Source organism: Nannospalax galili, unplaced genomic scaffold (assembly GCF_000622305.1).
Source record: "Nannospalax galili isolate Female #2095 unplaced genomic scaffold, S.galili_v1.0 scaffold385, whole genome shotgun sequence".
Classification (NCBI taxonomy): Eukaryota; Metazoa; Chordata; class Mammalia; order Rodentia; family Spalacidae; genus Nannospalax; species Nannospalax galili.
Genome location: NW_008354956.1, coordinates 1,364,397 through 1,382,979, shown reverse-complemented (window position 1 = coordinate 1,382,979; position 18,583 = coordinate 1,364,397). Strand labels below are relative to the sequence as shown.

At 55.9% G+C, this 18,583-nt stretch overlaps 1 protein-coding gene across 6 annotated transcripts; it reads left to right on the top strand.

Annotated features, from left to right (window-relative positions):
* Positions 1-4,539: 4,539 nt before the first annotated feature.
* Positions 4,540-17,162, top strand: Nkpd1 (NTPase KAP family P-loop domain containing 1). Of its 6 annotated transcripts, XM_008852025.3 has the most exons (6): positions 4,540-4,550; positions 4,744-4,861; positions 9,518-9,636; positions 10,745-11,203; positions 13,029-13,160; positions 14,283-17,162. In XM_008852025.3, the coding sequence occupies exons 2-6, from the start codon at positions 4,782-4,784 to the stop codon at positions 16,073-16,075; spliced, it is 2,583 nt and encodes an 860-aa protein (XP_008850247.3). In that variant the 5' UTR covers positions 4,540-4,550; positions 4,744-4,781; the 3' UTR covers positions 16,076-17,162. The 6 variants fall into 6 exon arrangements, with proteins under 6 accessions (XP_008850247.3, XP_029411324.1, XP_029411325.1 ...); XM_029555464.1 differs by lacking the exons at positions 4,540-4,550; positions 10,745-11,203 and adding an exon at positions 11,948-12,242 and having other exon boundaries at positions 4,725-4,861; XM_029555463.1 differs by lacking the exons at positions 4,540-4,550; positions 4,744-4,861; positions 10,745-11,203 and adding exons at positions 7,395-8,496; positions 11,948-12,242.
* Positions 17,163-18,583: the final 1,421 nt, after the last annotated feature.

The following is an 18,583-nucleotide window of genomic DNA, read 5'->3' as shown; positions in this document are numbered from 1 at the left end:
TATTTATTTATTTATTTATTGTCTTTTTGAGACAGGGTCTCCCTGTAGCCCCAGCTGTCCTGGAACTCACTATGTAGGCCTCAAACTCAAAGAGATCTGCCCTCCTCTGCCTCCCAAGTGCTGGGATTAAAGGTGTGTGCCACCACGCTTAGCTTATTTATTTTTTATATGTTTGAATGTATTGCCTGTGTGTGTAAGTGCACCAGTGTCATGTAGTGCCTGAGAAGATCAGAAGAGGGCATCAGATCCCCTGGAACTGGAGTTATAGATGGTTATTAGCCATCATGTGGGTGCTAGGAATCAAACCCCAGTCCTCTGCAAGAGCAGCCAGTGCTCTTAACTGCTGAACCATCTCTCCAGTCCCCCCTATGATCTTTTGATTCACATGTTACCCCCCTGCCTGACCCCATGTGGGCCGAAATAGTCTGTGCTGATCACCATTGTACACCCCAATACACAGTGGGTCCTTAGTATGAATTTGCCCTGGTAGTGAATAAAGAGCCACCCAGTGATGTAGAGGGTGGGGGCTGGATGAATCCAGTATTGTAGTCCATAAAGGCTCTTAACCACTTACACGTTCCTATATGCTGTTCTGGGTGTCACACCCATTGTATTCAATCTTCCAACCCCACCCCAGAGAGGTCAGCCTGACCCACATCCATGAAGAGGCTGACCTTAGGTACTCAGGCCTCCTGGGAGCCAGTCAGGCATGCTGCTGAGGCCCTGCTTCCACACCTGGCATTGCCTTGGCTCTCAACAAAGGGTTTTAATAGCTTTCTGTGGTCACCAGCAGGGCACACGAGCTCCACAGGATCCTCCTTGTAGCTCCTACTGCTGTCACTGAGAGTCCCATACTGGGACCATCCCAAATCAAGAAGTCAGTATGGATGTGGCCTGATTATCCTGTCTTAGAAAGTCCTCCTCCATCCAGATGCATGGCAGGTGCCATACTGTCCTTCCCATCCTTCTACATGGGAGTGCAGGGACCTGCTATGGGAGACTGCTTTTTGTGTTGTTGATACCTGGTTTTGTTTGCTTTTTGTTTTTGAGACAAGGTCTCCCTATAGTCCCAGGTGGCCTGGAATTCACTATGTAGACCAGGCTGGCCTTGATCTCTCACAGGTCCTCCTGCCTCTGCCTCCCAAGTGCTAGAATTAAAGGTGTCTGCCCCACACCCTGCTTGCCTGCTTCTTTGTATGTGGACCATGGATGTGCAGTGCCCACAGAGGCCAGCAGAGGGCGTCAGATCCCTTGGAACTATAGTTATAGACAGTTAGCTTTCATATGGGTGCTGGGAACTGAACACAGGTCTGCTACAAAAGCAGCCAGTGCTCTTAACCTCGGAGCCATCTCTCCAGTCCAGATCCCCACTCCTGTCTTTTCAGTTCAGCAGATTTTTTTTTTTTCTTTTTCTTTTTGGTCTTTTTAAGACAGGGTTTTCCCTGTAGCCCCAGCTGACCTGGAACTTACTAGCCTCGAACTCAAAGAGATCCTCCTGCCTCTGCCTCCCAAGTGCTGGGATTAATGCCATGCGCCACCATGCCTGGCTAGTTCAGTAGATCAGTAGATCCCAGGGACAGGCACAGGGAAGCCAGCAGTCACAACAGCTTCATACAGGTTTGTCACCACTGCTGTGAGTAGGTGGTGCCATGAGCCTGTGTGGGGAAAGTGAGCACAAGAGCACTGTATCTGGGGCACACATCCAGTATGTGGTAGAGGCCAGATTCCATCCCAGGCAGCATGAAAGAAAGATTTGAACTTGCAGGACACCCTTTGGGGCTCCTCTGCTCTCCTAGCCAGGCTAGCAGGCCTGCCCTGAACCTGCAACCAGGTTGTCAGTGGGCATCTCTAGATACCTCTCGCCCCGACTCTGAATGGCAGGTGAACAGGCATCCAAGACACCGGAGTGATGGGACATGGACCTTCCCTCATCAGTCTAGGAAGTCCTCCCAAGCAGAGACCCTGGTACACTCCATCAGGGCAGAGCTGGCCCTGCTCCTCCACAACTCTGGGGGAAGCAGGGGTCCCCCCTCCCCCCAGCCAGACTATTATATGTGCTGCGGTGCAGAACCCTGGAACATTTCCTTTGTAGGCTCCTTTGACAGACACAGGTACCATACAGGGCACAGTAGAGCTTAAGAGGCCAACTCACGAGCTGGGCATGGTGGTGCATCCCTATAATCCCAGCATTCTGGAGGCAGAGGCAGATGATCTCTGTGAGTACAAAAGACTGCCACTAGCACTACCCTCCTTTTACTCATGGAGAAACTGAGGTACGGGCAGTGTACCCCCGACCCCAGGCACCATTTTGAGAGAGATTGGGTGATGGGGATGCTGTGTGGGGTAGGGGTAGTGCCCTTCCCTCACTGCACTTGTCTCCTACCCATGATCCACCACCAAAACCTTGAGCAGCCTGTGTGCTTGAGGATGCTAGTAGAGCACCCCACCATGGCCCTACAGGGGGACAGCAGCATTGTCACACAAGGTCTGTGGCTCAGTGACATGTGTAACAGGCACCTTGCTTTGGTTTGATTCGATTTAGTTTGGTTTTCTGAGACAGGGTCTCCCTGTAGCCCAGGGAACTTGCTTTGTAGACCAGGCAGGCCTCAAACAGACCCACCTACCTCTGCTGGGATTAAAGGTGTCAGCCATTTTTTTTTTTTTTTTTTTTTTTTTTTTTTTAATTTTGAGCCAGGGTCATGGTATGTAGCCCAGGCTGGCCTCCCATTTGTGATCCTTCTGCCTTGGCCTTTCAAGTGCTGGATCATAGGCCTGCACCACCATGCCCGGTTAGCACCTTTCTTTGAAATGCAGGTGCTGTCTGCCCAGGCCTGTTCAGTGCTCCCCAGCTGCTGAGTCAGCCCTTGCCACCTCCCCAGAGCCAGGGCAGCTTCCCGTGTAGGAGCTGATCTGGGGCTGACATGGCCTTTTGTTTTTTGTGGTACTGGAGATTGAATCCAGCGTCTCAGGCATGCTAAGTCAAGTACCCTGCCACTGAGCCATTCTCCTAAACCTTTTTTGTAATGTGCTGTTTGTTGGAGACAGGGTCTCATATAATTCAGACTAACTTCAATTCCCTGTATGGTTGAGGGTGACCTTGAACTCCTGATCCTCCTGCCTCCACCTCCCAAGTGCTGAGATTACAAGCCTGTACTACTATACTCAGCCTTGTATTTTTATTTTTATTTATTTATTTATTTATTTTTTTTTTTTGTCATTTTGAGACAGGTCTCCCTGTGGCCCCAGCTGTCCTGGAACTTGCTATGTAGACCAGGCTGGCCTCGAACTCACAAAGATCCACCTGCCTCTGCCTCCCAAGTGCTGGGACTAAAGGTGTGCGCCACCACACCCAGCTAGCCTTTTATTTTTAATTAAAACAATTTTTTTGTCTTTTTGAGACAGGGTCTCTCTGTAGCCCCAGCTGTCCTGGAACTCGCTTTGTAGACTAGGCTGTCCTCAAACTCACACAGATCTGCCTGCCTCTGCCTCCCAAGTGCTGGAATTAAAGAAGTGCACCACCACGCCCAGCAAATTTTTTTTTAATTTTTTATTTTATACAGTAGAATATTTTGCTTGCATGTATGTAAGTGTACCTCATGTGTGCAATGCATGTGGAGGCCAGAAGAGGGCGTTGGAGCCCCTGGAACTGGAGTTACGGAAGGTTGCTAGCTGCCATGTGGGTGCTAGGTGCTAGGAACCAAACCCAGATCCTCTGTAAGAACAGCCACTGCTCTTAAGTGCTGAGCCATCTCTCTAGACCATTTTTTCTTTTGAGATAGGGTTTGATTAAGTTGCCCAGGCTGGCCATGAACTTACTCTATTCCAGGTCAAGCAGGCCTTAACTCATGATCTTCCTGTCTCAGTCTCCCATGTAGCTGGGATGACAGGCCTGCACTGCCAGGTCCCACCTGAGTGGGTCTATGGCAGGTTTTGTTTTGTTTTGGTCTTTTTAAGACAGGGTCTCCCTGTAGCCCCAGCTATCCTAGAACTCACTATGTAGACCAGGCTGGCCTTAAACTCACAAAGATAGGCCTGCCTCTGCCTCCCAAGTGCTGGAATTAAAGGCGTGCGCCACCGTGCCTGGCTTATGGCAGGTTTTTAACCCTTCAGTGTGTTTCCAGGTACGACATACAGCTAGTCTTGTGGGGCTGTTAGATGCAAGCCACGTTCCTACAAGCAGCTGGCATCTGTGCCTGCTCACACTCGAGTCCTCCCTTTTCTGGCTGGGCATCCTTGTAGTATGTAGGTCTTGCTTAGCCCTGCACTGCCCCAGAGAACCTAGGTGAACTGGTCAGCTACCCGCCCCCCTCCCAGGAACAACACAACAGGCGAGGCTGAGACAGGGACTCAGCCTGGGCAGGAGATAAGGACAGCTTCCAGGACTCAGAAAGATCTGGAAGCTTGGCCTTCCAGAAGGGAAGAGTGGGTTGGGGAGGAAGCCTGCAGTGCTTCTCTGAGCCCCACTCCCTCCTTGCCTTCTAGGGATGGAAGATGAGTCTGTCAGTCCTGGAGGGACTGGGCTTCCGTGTGGGTCAGGCACTGGCTGAGAGGTGAGAGCCAGCCCACCTACCTTCCCCTGCTGGTCAGGAGGGTAGATAGACCAGAAGCTGGGTTCTTGCCGGCAGCATCTAGGGTGGGGAAGGTTGCATGGCCCCACACATGTCCTGAGCCTATTTTCATGCCATCTCCTCACCTGGGGGCCCTTGGCCCCAGCCTGCCCCTGTGCCTGTCCTACACCATCAGGCTGCCCCAGGAGACATTGGCCTTTAGGGAAGAGCTGGATGTCCTCAAGTTCCTGTGCAGAGACCTGTGGGTGGCTGTGTTCCGAAAGCAGATGGATGGGCTGCGTACCAATCACCAGGTGGGTATGTGCCCAGGGTCTGGCCCCAAAGCCTGGCCCTCAGGGTACAGGCAGTAGGTGGAGAAAGAAGGGGAAGGGGAACAGGGAGGGGGAAACCCCACAGGGGAAAGTCACAGCTGGCCCATTGGGGACCTGAGAGACATAACCCCATATCATCATCTGTCCCTTTTTGGGGCTCCTAAAAGAAGCCAGGGCTGCGGCCAGGAAGCAGGGTGATTTCCAGAATTTACACCTGCTTCCCAGATGTGAGACCCACGCAGGCAGTGAGGCTGGCAGCAGCTGGTCCTGGCATGATGCTTCTTGTCCTAGACTGGTTGTGTTTCCTAGTGAACACCCACACAGTGCCTAGTCCCCAGCCACTACTTCCTGGGCCAGGGCTCCAGCCTCTCCTAGCACCCTAGGAGGGAGGGACACAGCCAAGGGGGCAGGACACAGGTTCCCGGATGCCAAGGCTCTGAAGGGTGGGGTATCTGGCTATGGGGGTGTTGTGGTCCTCCCATTTCCTGGTTCCTCTACCCCTACTCTGAGGGCCCAGACCCAGGCCCCACTAACTCTCCTCTACTGCCCAGGGGACCTATGTCCTGCAGGACCACAGCTTTCCCCTCCTTGTTCCCATGGGCTCCGGCCCACAGTATCTGGAGGAAGCACCTAAGGTGGGTCAGGGGGTCAGGGCATGCCCCTCTGCTCCCTCACACTAGGCCTCTCCCAGGGCTGGGGCTGGCTTCCCCTCTTCCCACAACCATCTGTGTCCCCATCCCAGTTCCTGGCCTTCACCTGTGGCCTTCTGTGCGGCGCCCTCAGTACCCTGGGCTTCCAGAGCCAGGTCACCGCCTCTGTGGCAACCCTGCCGGCCTGTGAGTTGCTGGGGTAGGGGTTGGGGGTCCCCTGTGCCTGTCCCCTTGTCATTGCTAGGGAGGGAGCCCAGTCTGCTAAGCTCCATCTCATATGTAATTTGAGGCCCAGAGAGGTTCAGTTACCTGCTCCAGTCATACAACTAATGTGTACCTGTCCATGTCCCCAGCCTGCATCCCTGGAGGGTGCCTCTTTAATCAGACTCAGCTGATAATTTCAAACACTTCCAGCTCAGAACCCAAGGAGACAGCTTAGATATCCTGGCCAGGTTACCTGATGGCTCTAAAGACAGGTGGGAACATACAGCCGGTCTGACTGTCATCCTGACCACTTAGAGCACTCTTGAGCCAAAGACCCACCCACTCCCCAATAGACAGTTGAAGCCCCATTCCTGCCCCAGGCAGTCCATAGCCAAGCTTCACTCCCTCTGGACTATCCTGGTCATTTTTCCAGTTCCCCAGGCCACTGAGTGGACCCGGGCTGAGTGGACAGCTCAGGAGCTGGGGCAGCCCTCCCTGCCTCCTGCCCCTGGGCTCCCAGGCAGTCTAGGATTCCGGCCAGTTGGGTGGGGGCGGTGACCCACTGACTACTGGGGCCACCCTGGCTGTTGGTGTAGGGTAGGGGGAATAGCCAGCCTGCTCAGGGCTTTCTGTCTCCCCCAGCCCCCAGCTAAAGGCCACCCTTCCCTTCTAGGTAAGTTCCAGGTGGTTATTCAGAAATCTTGAAGCCCTATGGGCTCCCTGCACCCCAGCCTCAGGAGACGTTGGCACGGCTCAGTGGCCTTTGCAAACCTTGAAGCTGGTGTCCCATGTTTGGGGCGGGGGGGGGTGCCACACATACTCCAGACAAGGGGATTTGAGGGAGGTGTCTTGGGAGGTAAAGTGGCCCCATACTTGTCAGAATGGGCACAGAGGGACTTGAAATCATCAGGGTAACATATGTTCAATAAAGGTTGGTGTGTGTGGAAACAGACTCAGTGCAAGTGGGGACATCTGTGCAGTGTCTGTCACACATTCCTCTCTGCCCTGACCTGTGACCTGATCTTTGGGGCTCGCCAACCTCCTTATGCATACCCAGCCCAGCCCACGGCTTGCAGCACCTGCCAGCTGACAAGTCTGGGGCTGCCCAGCAGGACATGCTGGACCAAGCCTCATCCTGCCACCTCCTTCCAATCAGATGTGTAGCATCTGGGGCAGTGCTTGAACTTGAGCCTGGGCCCTGCTGCCTGCTGCCGAGTGGGGGAGCACACAGAGCACCCAGGCCTCCCTCAGGACTGTGAACTGAAGTGGGCTGAGACCCCTGACCCCAGTGTAGCAAGGACGGGAAGACGGGTCCCTTGTCCTAAAAAAGATTTTAATTTTGATTTTGACTTCTATTTTGTGTGTGTGTGTTGCCTGTATTGTGTGTACCACATGTATGCAGTGCCCATGGAGGTCAGAAGAGGGCATCTGATCCCCTGGAACTGGAGTCATAGACAGTTGTTAACCACCATGTGGGTGCTGGAAACAACCCAGATCCTTTGCAAGAGCAGACAGTGCTCTTAACCATCTCTCCAGTTCCTGTATGTGACTACTGAACTCAGGGCCTCTAAAAGGACAGTAAGCGTTCTTAACTACTGAGGCATCTGACAACCCCCCCCCCCTTCTTTTTGTTTTTGAGATAAGGTCTCACTATGTAGCCCTGATTGGCCTTAAACTTGTAGGTGGGCATCCTGCCTCAGCCTCCCAAATGCTAAGAATGAATGCCATATATATATGCCATTCATTTCTAGACTATTCCCCGAATAGTCTAGAAAGACTGCCCACCAAGAACATATATATATATACGTAGCACCAACTAGTCTAGAACTCCCTATGTAGACCAGGATGGCCTCAAACTCACAGAGATCCACCTGCCTCTGCCTCCTGAGAGTGCCAGGATTAAAGGCATTCGCCACCACACCTGACTATTTTGTTGTTACTTTGAGACAAGGTCTTACTATGTAGCCCTTGCTAGCCTGGAGCTTGCTATGTAGACTAGGCTGGCCTCCAACTCATAGAGATCCACCTGCCTCTGTTTTCCACACCTAACTGACTTTTTAATCAGTCAGAGTCTTGCTATCTAGTCCATACTGGTCTTGAACTTGGGAGCCTCCTGCCTTGGCCTCTTGAGTGTAGGGATAACAGGTGTGTACCATCAAGCCTAGCTGAGTTCCTTCCTTAAAGCACTGGTGGGTGGGGCGTCTACCTCTGTAGTCCTTGGCCTGCCCCTCCACATCTCCACAAATGAGCTCTGGGTCCCCCAATTTGTATACATTATCCCCTGACCCACTCCATACCTGCCCCTCCCTGAGGTTCACCAGCAGACACTTCATCTCTGCCTCCCTGGTGGGCCAGAGACTTGGGGTGAGAGGTAGCCTTCCCCAAATAGTCTAGAAAGACTGACCACCAAGAATCTTCACTGTGGCAAGAGGAAGTGTGGCCCTGGCAGCAGAGGGCAGCTGATGCCGGGAAAGAGGGCCACAGTATCGAGCATCCCCTTGCCCAGAACCACCCTGGCCTGGGTAGGTAGGGGACAGGCCCCTGTAAGCCCTGCCTCCTTTTAACTTCCCAACCTGCCGGTATGGCCCAGATTAAGGGGCTTTGCATCTTTGGGCTTCAGTTTTCTCATCTGCAAAGTAGGCAAGACCACAGCTCCATAGACTGTGATGATAAAGGAGGCTGCTGAGACAGGAAACTGCCCCCTGCGTCTGCTGCCACCTTCTGTCGCCAGGGTTCTATGTGAAGCATCCAGAGCAGCTCATGGTAAATGGGTCAGCGGGTGCTGTCACTAAGGGCTGGGTGAACTCTTCCTCTTGACAACCTGGCCCATTTAGCAATGAGGAAGCCGAGACCCAGAGAGGTGAAGTCACACAGCTAGTCCTGGGAGGAATCTGCAGACTGTATCTGTGGGGTCCGTCTCTTGCCTCGGCCCCCGCCCCCAGCAGGTCAGGGGTGCCCAGCGAGCTTGTGTGAGGATCGTTGTGGGCCCACTCCATCCCTCTCCTGGGTTCAGGGTGGCGATGTCAGGGGCATCCAGTCCTAGAGAGCACCAGGCCAGGTGCCTGCCAAGAGGGTGGGGACAGGTGGGAGAACCGGTCAGGCGGGCAGCCCTGAGCTCCAGGCGGGCCTGCGCGGACTGACAATTGTGGGATTGGCCTGGCAGCACAGGGCTACTGGCAGGGAGCTGGGGCCGTGAGGCCACCACCAGGTACGTACAGGGACCCCAGCCTGGTGAGGGGAGGGGGCAGTGCAGGCAGGGCCACAGGCCTAGCCCACAACCGTAATCACCGGGTTCCTTTTGCCCCGGGCTTTACCTGTCACCACCCATCAGACAGCATCCTTCCCAGCTTGGCTTTGGCTCTTCCCTGAACCCCAAGCATGCGGCTTCCCCCAAGGTTATACCGGCTTCTTGGCGGACAGCCACAATTTCACTTTACCTCCAGATCTCCCCTCTCTCCACCTCCTTGTTTAATCATCTGAAATTTCAGTCACCTCAGTGGCTTCTCACCTCAGTCTCCCATAGCCTCCCAACTTCTGTGCCCCTCTTCAGCTTCCCCTCAGCTGCTCAGCACTCCCCACCTGGCCCAACAATCCCCCCTCCACCACTACCCTTCCCTCCTGGGGCCATGCCAATCTCTCTTCTGCACCCACTCCAGTGTCCCAAGGTGCCCCACCCCAATCTGGACTGGGCTTCTTGCCTGTCCAAGGTCACAGGGGGTCATCTTGGAACAAGGCAGGGACCACACCAAGCTGAGCACTGAGCCTGGGTGTCCCTTCTACCCAGGAGCAGCTCCCCAACATCACAGCCCGCCATGCAGAAGAATTACAATGTCCGTTTCACCAAGAGTGCCCGAACTCCCAATGAGCAATACTTTCTGGATCCTGAGTTGGGGCACCAAAAAGGTAAGACTCCATTTGGGGGGTGGGGATTGTGGCCGGGAGACATGGGGATGGGGTGCTGAATGGATGTGGAGCCACAGGTGCCAGGGAGAAAAGCCACATGCACCAGACTCAATGGCTTATGCCTGTAGTTGCAGCACTTTGAGGCTGAGGCAGGAAGATTTCTACAAGTTCCAGGCCACCCTGGGCTACATAGTTCCAGGCCAGCCTGAGCTACAGAGTGAGAACCAGTCCTGAGGACCAGTCTCACTCTGTAGCCCAGGCTGGCCTCAACTTCCTGGGCTCAAGCAGTCCTCACTAGGCATAGTGGCACATGACTTTAATCCCATTACTCAGGAAGCAGAGGCAGGTGGATCTCTGTGAGTTTGAGGCCAGCCTGGTCTCAAAGAAAACAAACAGAAATCTTCCTGCCTCAGCTTCTCACGTATCTGGGACTACAGGTGTGTGCCACCATGCCAGAGTCTTGAGCATGACGGGGTTCAGGGCTTGGACACAGGACTTGAGTCAGGGTAGAGTTTATACTGGGGGTGAGAGCCTAGGCTGAGTCCCTAGGCTGGAGAGAAAAACCCTAGGCTCTCAAGTCCCTAGGCTGGAGAGAAAAACCCTAGAGAGGAAGTGGTGTGATGGGATGAGGGAATGTACAAGAGGCCCCCCCCACTCAGGTGTGTCTGAGTTGGGTAGTGGCTTAACTTCCCACAGTGACCCCAGGTGCTCTTGTGGACGTGTGTGGAGAGAAAGGTCACCTCCCACCAGGGCTGAGACAGCCTCCTAGCAGCTAAGGGCCTGAAGTGCAGAACAAGGCCTGGCCCCTCCATGGCTACCACCCATCCCTCTGGCCACTTCCAGACCAGCCAGGCCAGCTCCTAGTAAATTCTTCTTAGCCCCCCACAAACCCTGCAGTGGGGACCCCCGGGGACCCAGGGTCCTTCCCACCCTCTTTGGAGAGAGCACAGACCCTCTGTCCCTTCCCCACCCACCATCCATCCATCCTTGGTGCCCCCCTCCCTCCTGGGAGCCTCCTCCAGCCTCAACTTAAGGTTCAACCTGGTTGGAGCCAGTGTCCACTGGGGGTCTGGGACCCAGTCCCAGTCACCCACTTCCTTCCTTCCAGGATGCTGTCGTCAGTGGCGCCAGGACCCGGTGGCCACTCGAGCCCATGGGCCCTGTCAGCCATCCCCCCAGGCTCACTGGCAGCAGGCCTACCGCAGCCACCGGGGTGGCAGCGGCTGTCGCCGGGGTCCCCAGCCCCCCATTCTTCAGCGGCAGCGGCAGCAGCAACGGCAGCTCCCACCCCCACCTCCCAGCCCCCTGCGGCAGAGGCTTTGTCCAGTTCGAGGGGCCCAGAAGGGGTCACCCACAATCGCCACTGCCCCCATGGAACCAGCCAGCGCCCCCCAGCAGCCCCTGATGCCTGTCACCTCCTCACCCACTGTGGTGCCCACCATGGCCAGCAGTGGCCCAGCCCTGCCCTCTACAGCAGCCGGTGCCCTCCTGGAGCCCAGCGAACCCACCGAGGCTCGGCCTCTGCCAGCGCCCGCCTCCTGTGGCTCCTTCACCGCCTATGGCGCCGGTGCTCAGCCCAGGCCTTCCCTCTGGGGCTTCGTCCCTGTCTGCCTTGCTTCTGCCTGGGCCTCCTGCTCCCTGGCTGGCTCCTTGGGCCTGTCCTCACTGCACATACTCTGGTCCCTGTCAGGAGGGTACCCATCCTGGCCCCTGAGTCTCTGCCTCACCTATTGCGGTCCCTGGCTTCTGGGCCAGGCCTGTGCTCAGTGCCTCTGCCCCTGTCCCTCTGCTGATGCCCTGACTCTGCTTTCTCTTTCCCAGCCCTCCCTCCCCTGGCTCACAAGGCCAGGGAGGACATAGGGCAAGGGATATGGAGGACTTGGGGCAGCTTGTTGGCCAGCTGTGGTGTGGGGGGACACAGATTGAGACTGGAGGTTCAGGAAGAGGTAGGGAGCAGAGAGCCTTCAGTGATGTGGGAAATGTGGGCGCCTGCCACTCAATCATCTGGGACTAGGTATGGAGCACTCGTGTGTGTGTGTGTGTGTGTGTGTGTGTGTGTGTGTGTGTGTGTGTGTGTGTGTGTGTGTGTATGTGACACTCTCAGGGCACAGGCAGTTTAGTATCGAGTTACAGGGTGACAACCACAGAGGAGACTAGGAAGGCAAGGGTAGCAAAGGGGTCTCAGGTTTGAAACAGGACCATCACGCCAGGCCTCATTAATGTGACAACATCAGGGTCATGATAAGGCACAGGCTCTGAGGTGACCTGCCTCAGGACAGCAAGAAGGCCGCCCCTTTTGTTCTGTCCTCAGGTGGCTTCTGAGCTCAGGAGGCATGTGCACAGGCTTGGGATGTCATCAGAGCAGCAGACACTTGGGGGGCAGGCAGCCACAGAATTCACCAGGAGGTGCTGGCAGCCTGGCCAGGCTCAGGGGTGGTGGCAGCAAAGATGGGGACATGCAGCTGCCCGGAGGTCGTGGTCTGAAAGTAGAACAACAGATAATGAAGGAGGACTCACGTCTAGGTTGGGCACGGCCTTGGTCCTAGAGCCCTGGGGCCAGGATGTCCATTCAAGGACATCCACTCAAGGAAAAGAGGTTGTATTAGGTGAGGTCACCCATTGATTAGGCACAGCCAGGGATGAGGGCCACCCTGGCTGCTGTCACTTCAGTTTACCTCATCCTAAGCTTCCTTCTGCCTTCCCAATCTCTCACCAGGCACAGCCTCATCCTGCAGCCCACCAGATCTCTCTGAAAGTAGCTGAGTTATGACCCACATCCTCTGAGACAGCCCAGCTTCCACAGCTGAGTCCCATCTTTTAGATACCCTAATTTCAGTTCCAAGAAGTAACGCTCAGGACAGGGTGCCCTCCTCAGAGAGGACATTGTGATTCTTTGAACCAGGCCTTGTAGAACCAGATACCTGTGCCCAAAACAGCCACTTGATACAAGGGCATTGGCCAGTCCCTTTGACCTCAGGATTCTGTAGTGTCTCTTCAAGGGAGAAGTGGCTCACAGGCTCACTGCAAAGCTGAGAAGTGTGGGGAGCTTTTGAGGGTGGAAAACAGTGTCTTAGCATCTGAGGCCCTGGTGCCCCAAGAAAGACCCCTTAGAGTTTTCCTAGGGGAGCCACAGGCAAATTGGCCGGGCAGACCTGATCCTCTAGGGCCAAGGAAGCCAGACAAGCCTTGAGTCCAGGGCCAGAGCCTCCACATGTGGCCCAGAAGGGGCACAAATGCCTGGAAGGCCACGTTTGACCTGAGTCATATTGGGAAGTCAGGGAGGGGACACAGGTGGCAGGCTGGGGCTAGGGGCCTGGAGGGTGCCTGGGTGGAGGGAGGGAGGTGCCTGGCCTGCCACATTGACTCAGTTTCCCTTTCCTGCCCCTCCCCAGACATCCTGACTGAGGATGATGTCTACTGCAGCTGCCTGGCCAAGACTCTGTGCCATGTGCCCGTCCCTGTGACCGTGGGCTTCTATGCTCCTTTCGGCTGCCGCCTCCATATGATGTTGGACAAGATCACCAGTGAGTGTCTATGTGTACAGCAGGAGGGTGGGGGACAGGGGGTACAACCTCTGGTCCCTGCTCTGTTCTCTCTCACCTCTCCCTGTCACCTCCACCTCCACCAAATCCACTCTGAATCTTCCTGAAATACACACTGCTCCTACCTCACCCCTGTTTAAGAAACTTCGTGCTCCATAGTACCCTAGGGAGGAAGCCCAGGCCCCTGCTTCCCATGGGGCCTATAAGCAGAAACCTGGCCAGCTAGGTCCAGTTCACTCACTGCTGGAGTTCAGGTCTGATAACTCCCAGGAGCCTTTTTAGGCCCTGCTGACTATTCAATTCTACCCGTGTTGTCACAAGGGCACAGTGGGGAAAAAAGCTCTGGATAATAAAGGAGAAGGGTGTTCTGGAAGTTCCTGCCCTGGGTTAGGTAATGGGCGAGGTGACAGTTTCCACTCACTCACTGGCTTCTCAGGCCCTGTCCCAGACCTCTCACCACCATTGTTCAGACACAGCCAGAACCTCCGTGGTACTTCAGGGATACGGTGGTGACTGAAGTGACAGTAAGGACCCTGCCCTCCCTGGAAGATGGGGAGTTGTCATCAGTAACACCAAGAGTGGGCAGGGCAGAGGGCTGTTGCCCCAGTGTGGCTTAAGGACAGGTTCCTGTGGAAGGGAGCAATGGGCTCAGGAAATACGACCCAGGCTCTGTTCTGCTGCCTCATACTCTTCACCAGTACCATCCATCCATGCACCCATCCATCCATCATGCCTCCTGGGTCTGAATCTTAGAGCCCTCAGGCTCTAGTTGGTCCTGGCTCTTCCACACGCCCCTTCTTGCCAATCTCTTCCTCTCTCCTCCTCGGAGGTCCTAACTTTTGTAACTCTTGACCTCCCAAGCCTCTCCAACCTGTGCAGTCTGGTCTTCAGCTACCTACTGCCTGGCCTCGCCTCCTGCACCTGCTTAGGGCTCTTTAGGCCCAGGCTTTTGAAGTCTCAGCCTCCTGGGTCTCTTGCTTTGCTCCTCGTGGCTTTGCAGGAGTACCACGCTCCGGAAGTTAGTTAATTAGCCCCGCCCTTCCCTGGTCTTAGCCCCGTCCCCAGCCTGTCCGCCACTCACTGGATGGTCTTGTCCCCTGGCAGCGCTGATGCAACAAGAGGCGGCGCAGCGGGAAAGCGAGGAGCTGCAACGCGTGCAGTGGCGGCCGCGGCCGGTGCGCGGCTGGGGCGTCCCGCAGCTGCTGTGGTACCTGGTGTTCCTGCAGCCCATCATCACCGAGCTGCACCTGCGGCGCAAGAACGTGCAGTTCCTCTTCATCCGCTTCAGCGCCTGGCAGTACGCGGGCACCGACAAGCTGTGGGCCGGCCTGGTGACCACGCTGTGCGAGGGCATCCGCCACCACTACGGCGCGCTGCCCTTCAGCGTCTACTCGGTACTGGGCAACAAGCCGAGCACCAGGAGTCGCGGCTTCTGCCAGCGCGAGTGGCACTGCCGGCTTCGCGTGTGCCTGGCGCTGCTGGCCCTGCTGGCCGCGCTCTGCCTGGGCGTGGGTCTGCTCTACCTGTCTCTGGGGGGCCACGGTCCGGGTCACGCGGGCCACAGCGGCAGCCTGCTCAAGGTGTTTGGAGGCGCGGCCACTACGCTGTCCGGCTCCGGGCTGCTCATGGCCGTGTACTCGGTGGGCAAACACCTGTTCGTGAGCCAGCGCAAGAAGATCGAGCGACTGGTGTCGCGGGAGAAGTTCGGCAGCCAGCTGGGCTTCATGTGCGAGGTGAAGAAGGAGGTGGAGCTGCTCACCGACTTTCTGTGCTTCCTGGAGATCTACCAGCGGCGCCGGCTGCGCGTGGTCCTGGAGGTCACCGGACTGGACACGTGCTACCCGGAGCGCGTGGTGGGAGTGCTCAACGCCATCAACACGCTGCTGTCCGACAGCCACGCGCCCTTCATCTTCATCCTGGTGGTGGACCCCAGCATCCTGGCCGCGTGCCTGGAAAACGCGGGTGACATGAAGGGTACAGCAGATAACGGCTACCTGTTCCTCAACCGTACCGTCACGCTGCCCTTCTCGGTGCCCATCATGGGCCGTAGGACCAAGCTTCAGTTCTTGCACGACGCGGTGCAGAGCCGCGACGACCTGCTGTTTCGCGAGATTACGCGCAAGCTGCGGCAGCCGGGGAACGAGGGCGAGGGCGCGCAGCTGCTGGCGGTGGAGACGCAGACGGGGGCCGAGCGCTCGCAGGGTCGCATCGACGCCGAGGCGGCCCGGCGCATCCAAGAGGCGCTCTTCTGCTTGCACGACGAACGGGACTGTCTCTATGAATATGTGCCCGACAACGTGGTGTCCATGCGGCGCATCGTCAACACGGTGCCTATCACCGTGCGCCTGCTGCAACAGCAACAGCAGGCAGACTGCATGGGGCCCACGCCACGCCAGGCCGTGGCGTGGGTGGTGCTCGCCAACCAGTGGCCTTGTCGCCTCAGCTGGGTGCTGCAATGCCTGGAGGACCGACAGCAGGCGGGGGGCGCGCCCGAGGGTCGTGCCCGCCTCTGGGACGTGTTCTGTGACAACAGTCGAGAGCTGCACACCATGACCAAGGCATTGCAGAACGTGCTGGACCTGGATGGTGACCCGGAGCTCTTTGAGCGCTTCCTGGGTGCTGACTTCCCCTTCACCGTGACTGAGGCGCAGAGCTTGCTGCGCTGCACAGTCAACCTGGACCATTCCATCCGCCGCCGCATGGGTCTCATCAGGGCGGTCAGCGCCCTCAAACCGCCCAGCCCGCCGAAGTCCCCAGCCCAGGACGCCCCCCAGGCCACCCCGGGAGCCAATAACGCCTCTGGGGCATCGGAGGCGGGCGGTGGGCCAGGACACAGCAAAGCAGCACATCACCCCCGGGACCGGACCCATGGGGGCAAGCCAAGGCCCATGGCCTGATCCCTTAACTGTGGGGGGACGAAGGCCATTTGGGCCTAGGCTGAAAAACGCTAGCAGCCGCAGGTGGCATCAACTCCTGGCCTGCCCTGATGAGGGTGTGGGGGCAGGGCTGAACTCAAGATCAATGGGGCCTGGGGTGGCCACACACCCAGGCGACCTTGAGAGGCCAGCAGGTGGTAGCCTCCAGAACCAGACACTGTGCCCGTGCCAGAGTCAGAGCAGGTACAGAAGGGCCAGTGAGGAACACAGGGGTCAAGTGCAATAAAAGAAGCTGTGGAAAGCCGGGGGTTGAGCTTCATGTCCTGGATTCTCTGGCTAGGTGAGGGGGTACCCACCCTGCCCAGCCCATTTCCTCCTGAGGAAGCCAGGCCTATGAGCTGCTTCCTGGCAGCTAAAGCTGGCATCCTGGGTGGCAGGAGGCCTGTGTGGGGGCGGTGGGTGAGGCTCCGGGGGCTGGAGAGATGAAGGGCAGACGCCAGGTTGACTCAGGCAAAGGGAGTGCCCAGGCCTCAGGGTATCTCAGGCCCTTTGTCCCCACACCCTAGCCTGCCCTCTGCGGGCAGGGCGGGAACTGGCATTTCTGAGGGTGATGCCTGTGACCTCAGCGGGTGGCTCAGCCCTCAGTGTGTAGGTTAATGAGGCCTCAGCCAGCTGAGTAGGTGGCACTGCCACCTCCAGACAGGTAACTGTCCAAGAGAAACTATTCAGGTGCCTGTTTTACAGGTCACTGCTGGTTAATCCACATCACTGGTTACTAGAGACAGGGAAGTTGAGGGACAGGGATTGGGACACGAGGGATTATAGAGTCTGAAGAAAGCCTGGCCAGAGAGCACAGACTACAGCTGGGTCCTACCCTGCCAGCACTGTCAGAGACAGGGATGGTTGTCACTCCTGTGGGCTGGCTCTGATTTTTCAGTGGTCAAATATGCAGCCACACAGGCAGGCTGGAGGTCTGTGCACTGTGGTGCAGAGAGGAAGCCTCAGGACTCAACACTGAGCTACATGGAGACAGAGATCAAGGGATGACTTCCTTTTCCTTTTTAATTAATTAACTATGTAGGCTTTTTTGGAGACAGGGTCTCCCCAGTAGCCCCAGCTGGCCTGGAACTCATTATGTAGACCAGGCTGGCCTTGAACTCCAGAGATTCGCCTACCTCTGCCTCCTGAGTGCTGGGATTAAAGGCATGCACCACCACACCTGACCATTTTCCTTTTTTAAAATTTTTTTTATTGTTTTGAGTGTATTGCTTGCATGTAGGTAGGTGCACCTGTGTTGTACAAGGCCCTCAGGAGGTCAGAAGAGGGTGTCAGATCCCCTTGAACTGGTGTTTACAGTTGTTAGCTGCCATGTGGGTGCTGGGAATCAAACCCAGGCCCTCTGCAAGAGGAGTCAGTGTTCTTAATCACCAAGCCATCTATCCAGTCCAAGCTGAAATTCTTATGTAGAGAAGGGGAAGCTGAACAACTTGGAAAATATGGCCACTGACTTTGCTAAGGAAACTACCACTGAGCCAGGCACCAGCTTCTCACTGGTGGATTCTAGACAAGTGATCTATACTCCCAACCAAGGGGCTTTGGAGAGGACTGAGGACAGTATCCTTTCCTTCTTCCCAGGAACCAAGAGCTCTTCAAAGGTGCCCACTGTCAGGCCACGTGGCCCAAAGCTTGCTGGCATTGGCCTTACAGTCGTCAGATCCCAGGCACATCCCTGACTCCCTAGATCATAATTACTGCCTGAGGACACAGGTCAGAGGGCCCCATGTGACTGGAGAGAGGACTTTCAGCCTACCTATGGCTAAGCTCATGTAAGAAGTGTGTAAGTGCTACTGGGTGTGGTGGCACATGCCTTTAATCTCAGCACCCAGAAGGCAGAGGCAGGTGGTCTCTGTGAGCTTGAGGCCAGCCAGGGCTATATAGTGAGAACTAGCCGTAAAAAGGGGGTGAGGGGAAGCTGGAGAGATGGCTCAGTGTTTTAGGGCACTGGCTGTACTTGCAGAGGACCTGGGTTCAGTTCCCAGTACCCACATGGCAACTAACAACCATCCTCCTCGGGCACTGCACTACACAGGTGCACTTACATGCAGGCAAAATACTCTTACACATAAAATAAAAATAAATTTTAAAATTAAAAAAAATTCATAGCAAAGGCAGGATGGCTCAACAGATAAAGGCACTTACTGCCAAGCCTGACATTCTGTGTTTAAATCCTAGGATTGACATGGTGGAGAACCAACTCCTGCAAGTTTTCCTGTGACCTCTCCACACTTGTGGGAACACACATACACACAAATACAATAAATATAAATTAAAAAAGAAAAAAGGAAAGGGGTTTGGAGAGATGGCTCAAGAGTTCAGAAGGTGCCTGTTTTACAGAGGATGTGAATTCAGTTCCCAGCACCCATGTCAGGCAACTCCCAACCACCTATAACTCCAGCACCAGGGAATCTAGCGCCCTCGTCTGGCTTTCTCGGGCACTGTGCTCATATGCACACATCCACCCCCCCCCAC

Excerpts from the sequence above, each read along its gene's own strand:
- Nkpd1 (XM_008852025.3), top strand. The coding sequence starts at position 4,782 with ATGTCCTCAAGTTCCTGTGCAGAGACCTGTGGGTGGCTGTGTTCCGAA. Across the intron at positions 4,862-9,517 it reads GGCTGCGTACCAATCACCAG|GAGCAGCTCCCCAACATCAC; the intron begins GTGGGTATGTGC and ends CCTTCTACCCAG. Across the intron at positions 13,161-14,282 it reads GATGTTGGACAAGATCACCA|CGCTGATGCAACAAGAGGCG; the intron begins GTGAGTGTCTAT and ends GTCCCCTGGCAG.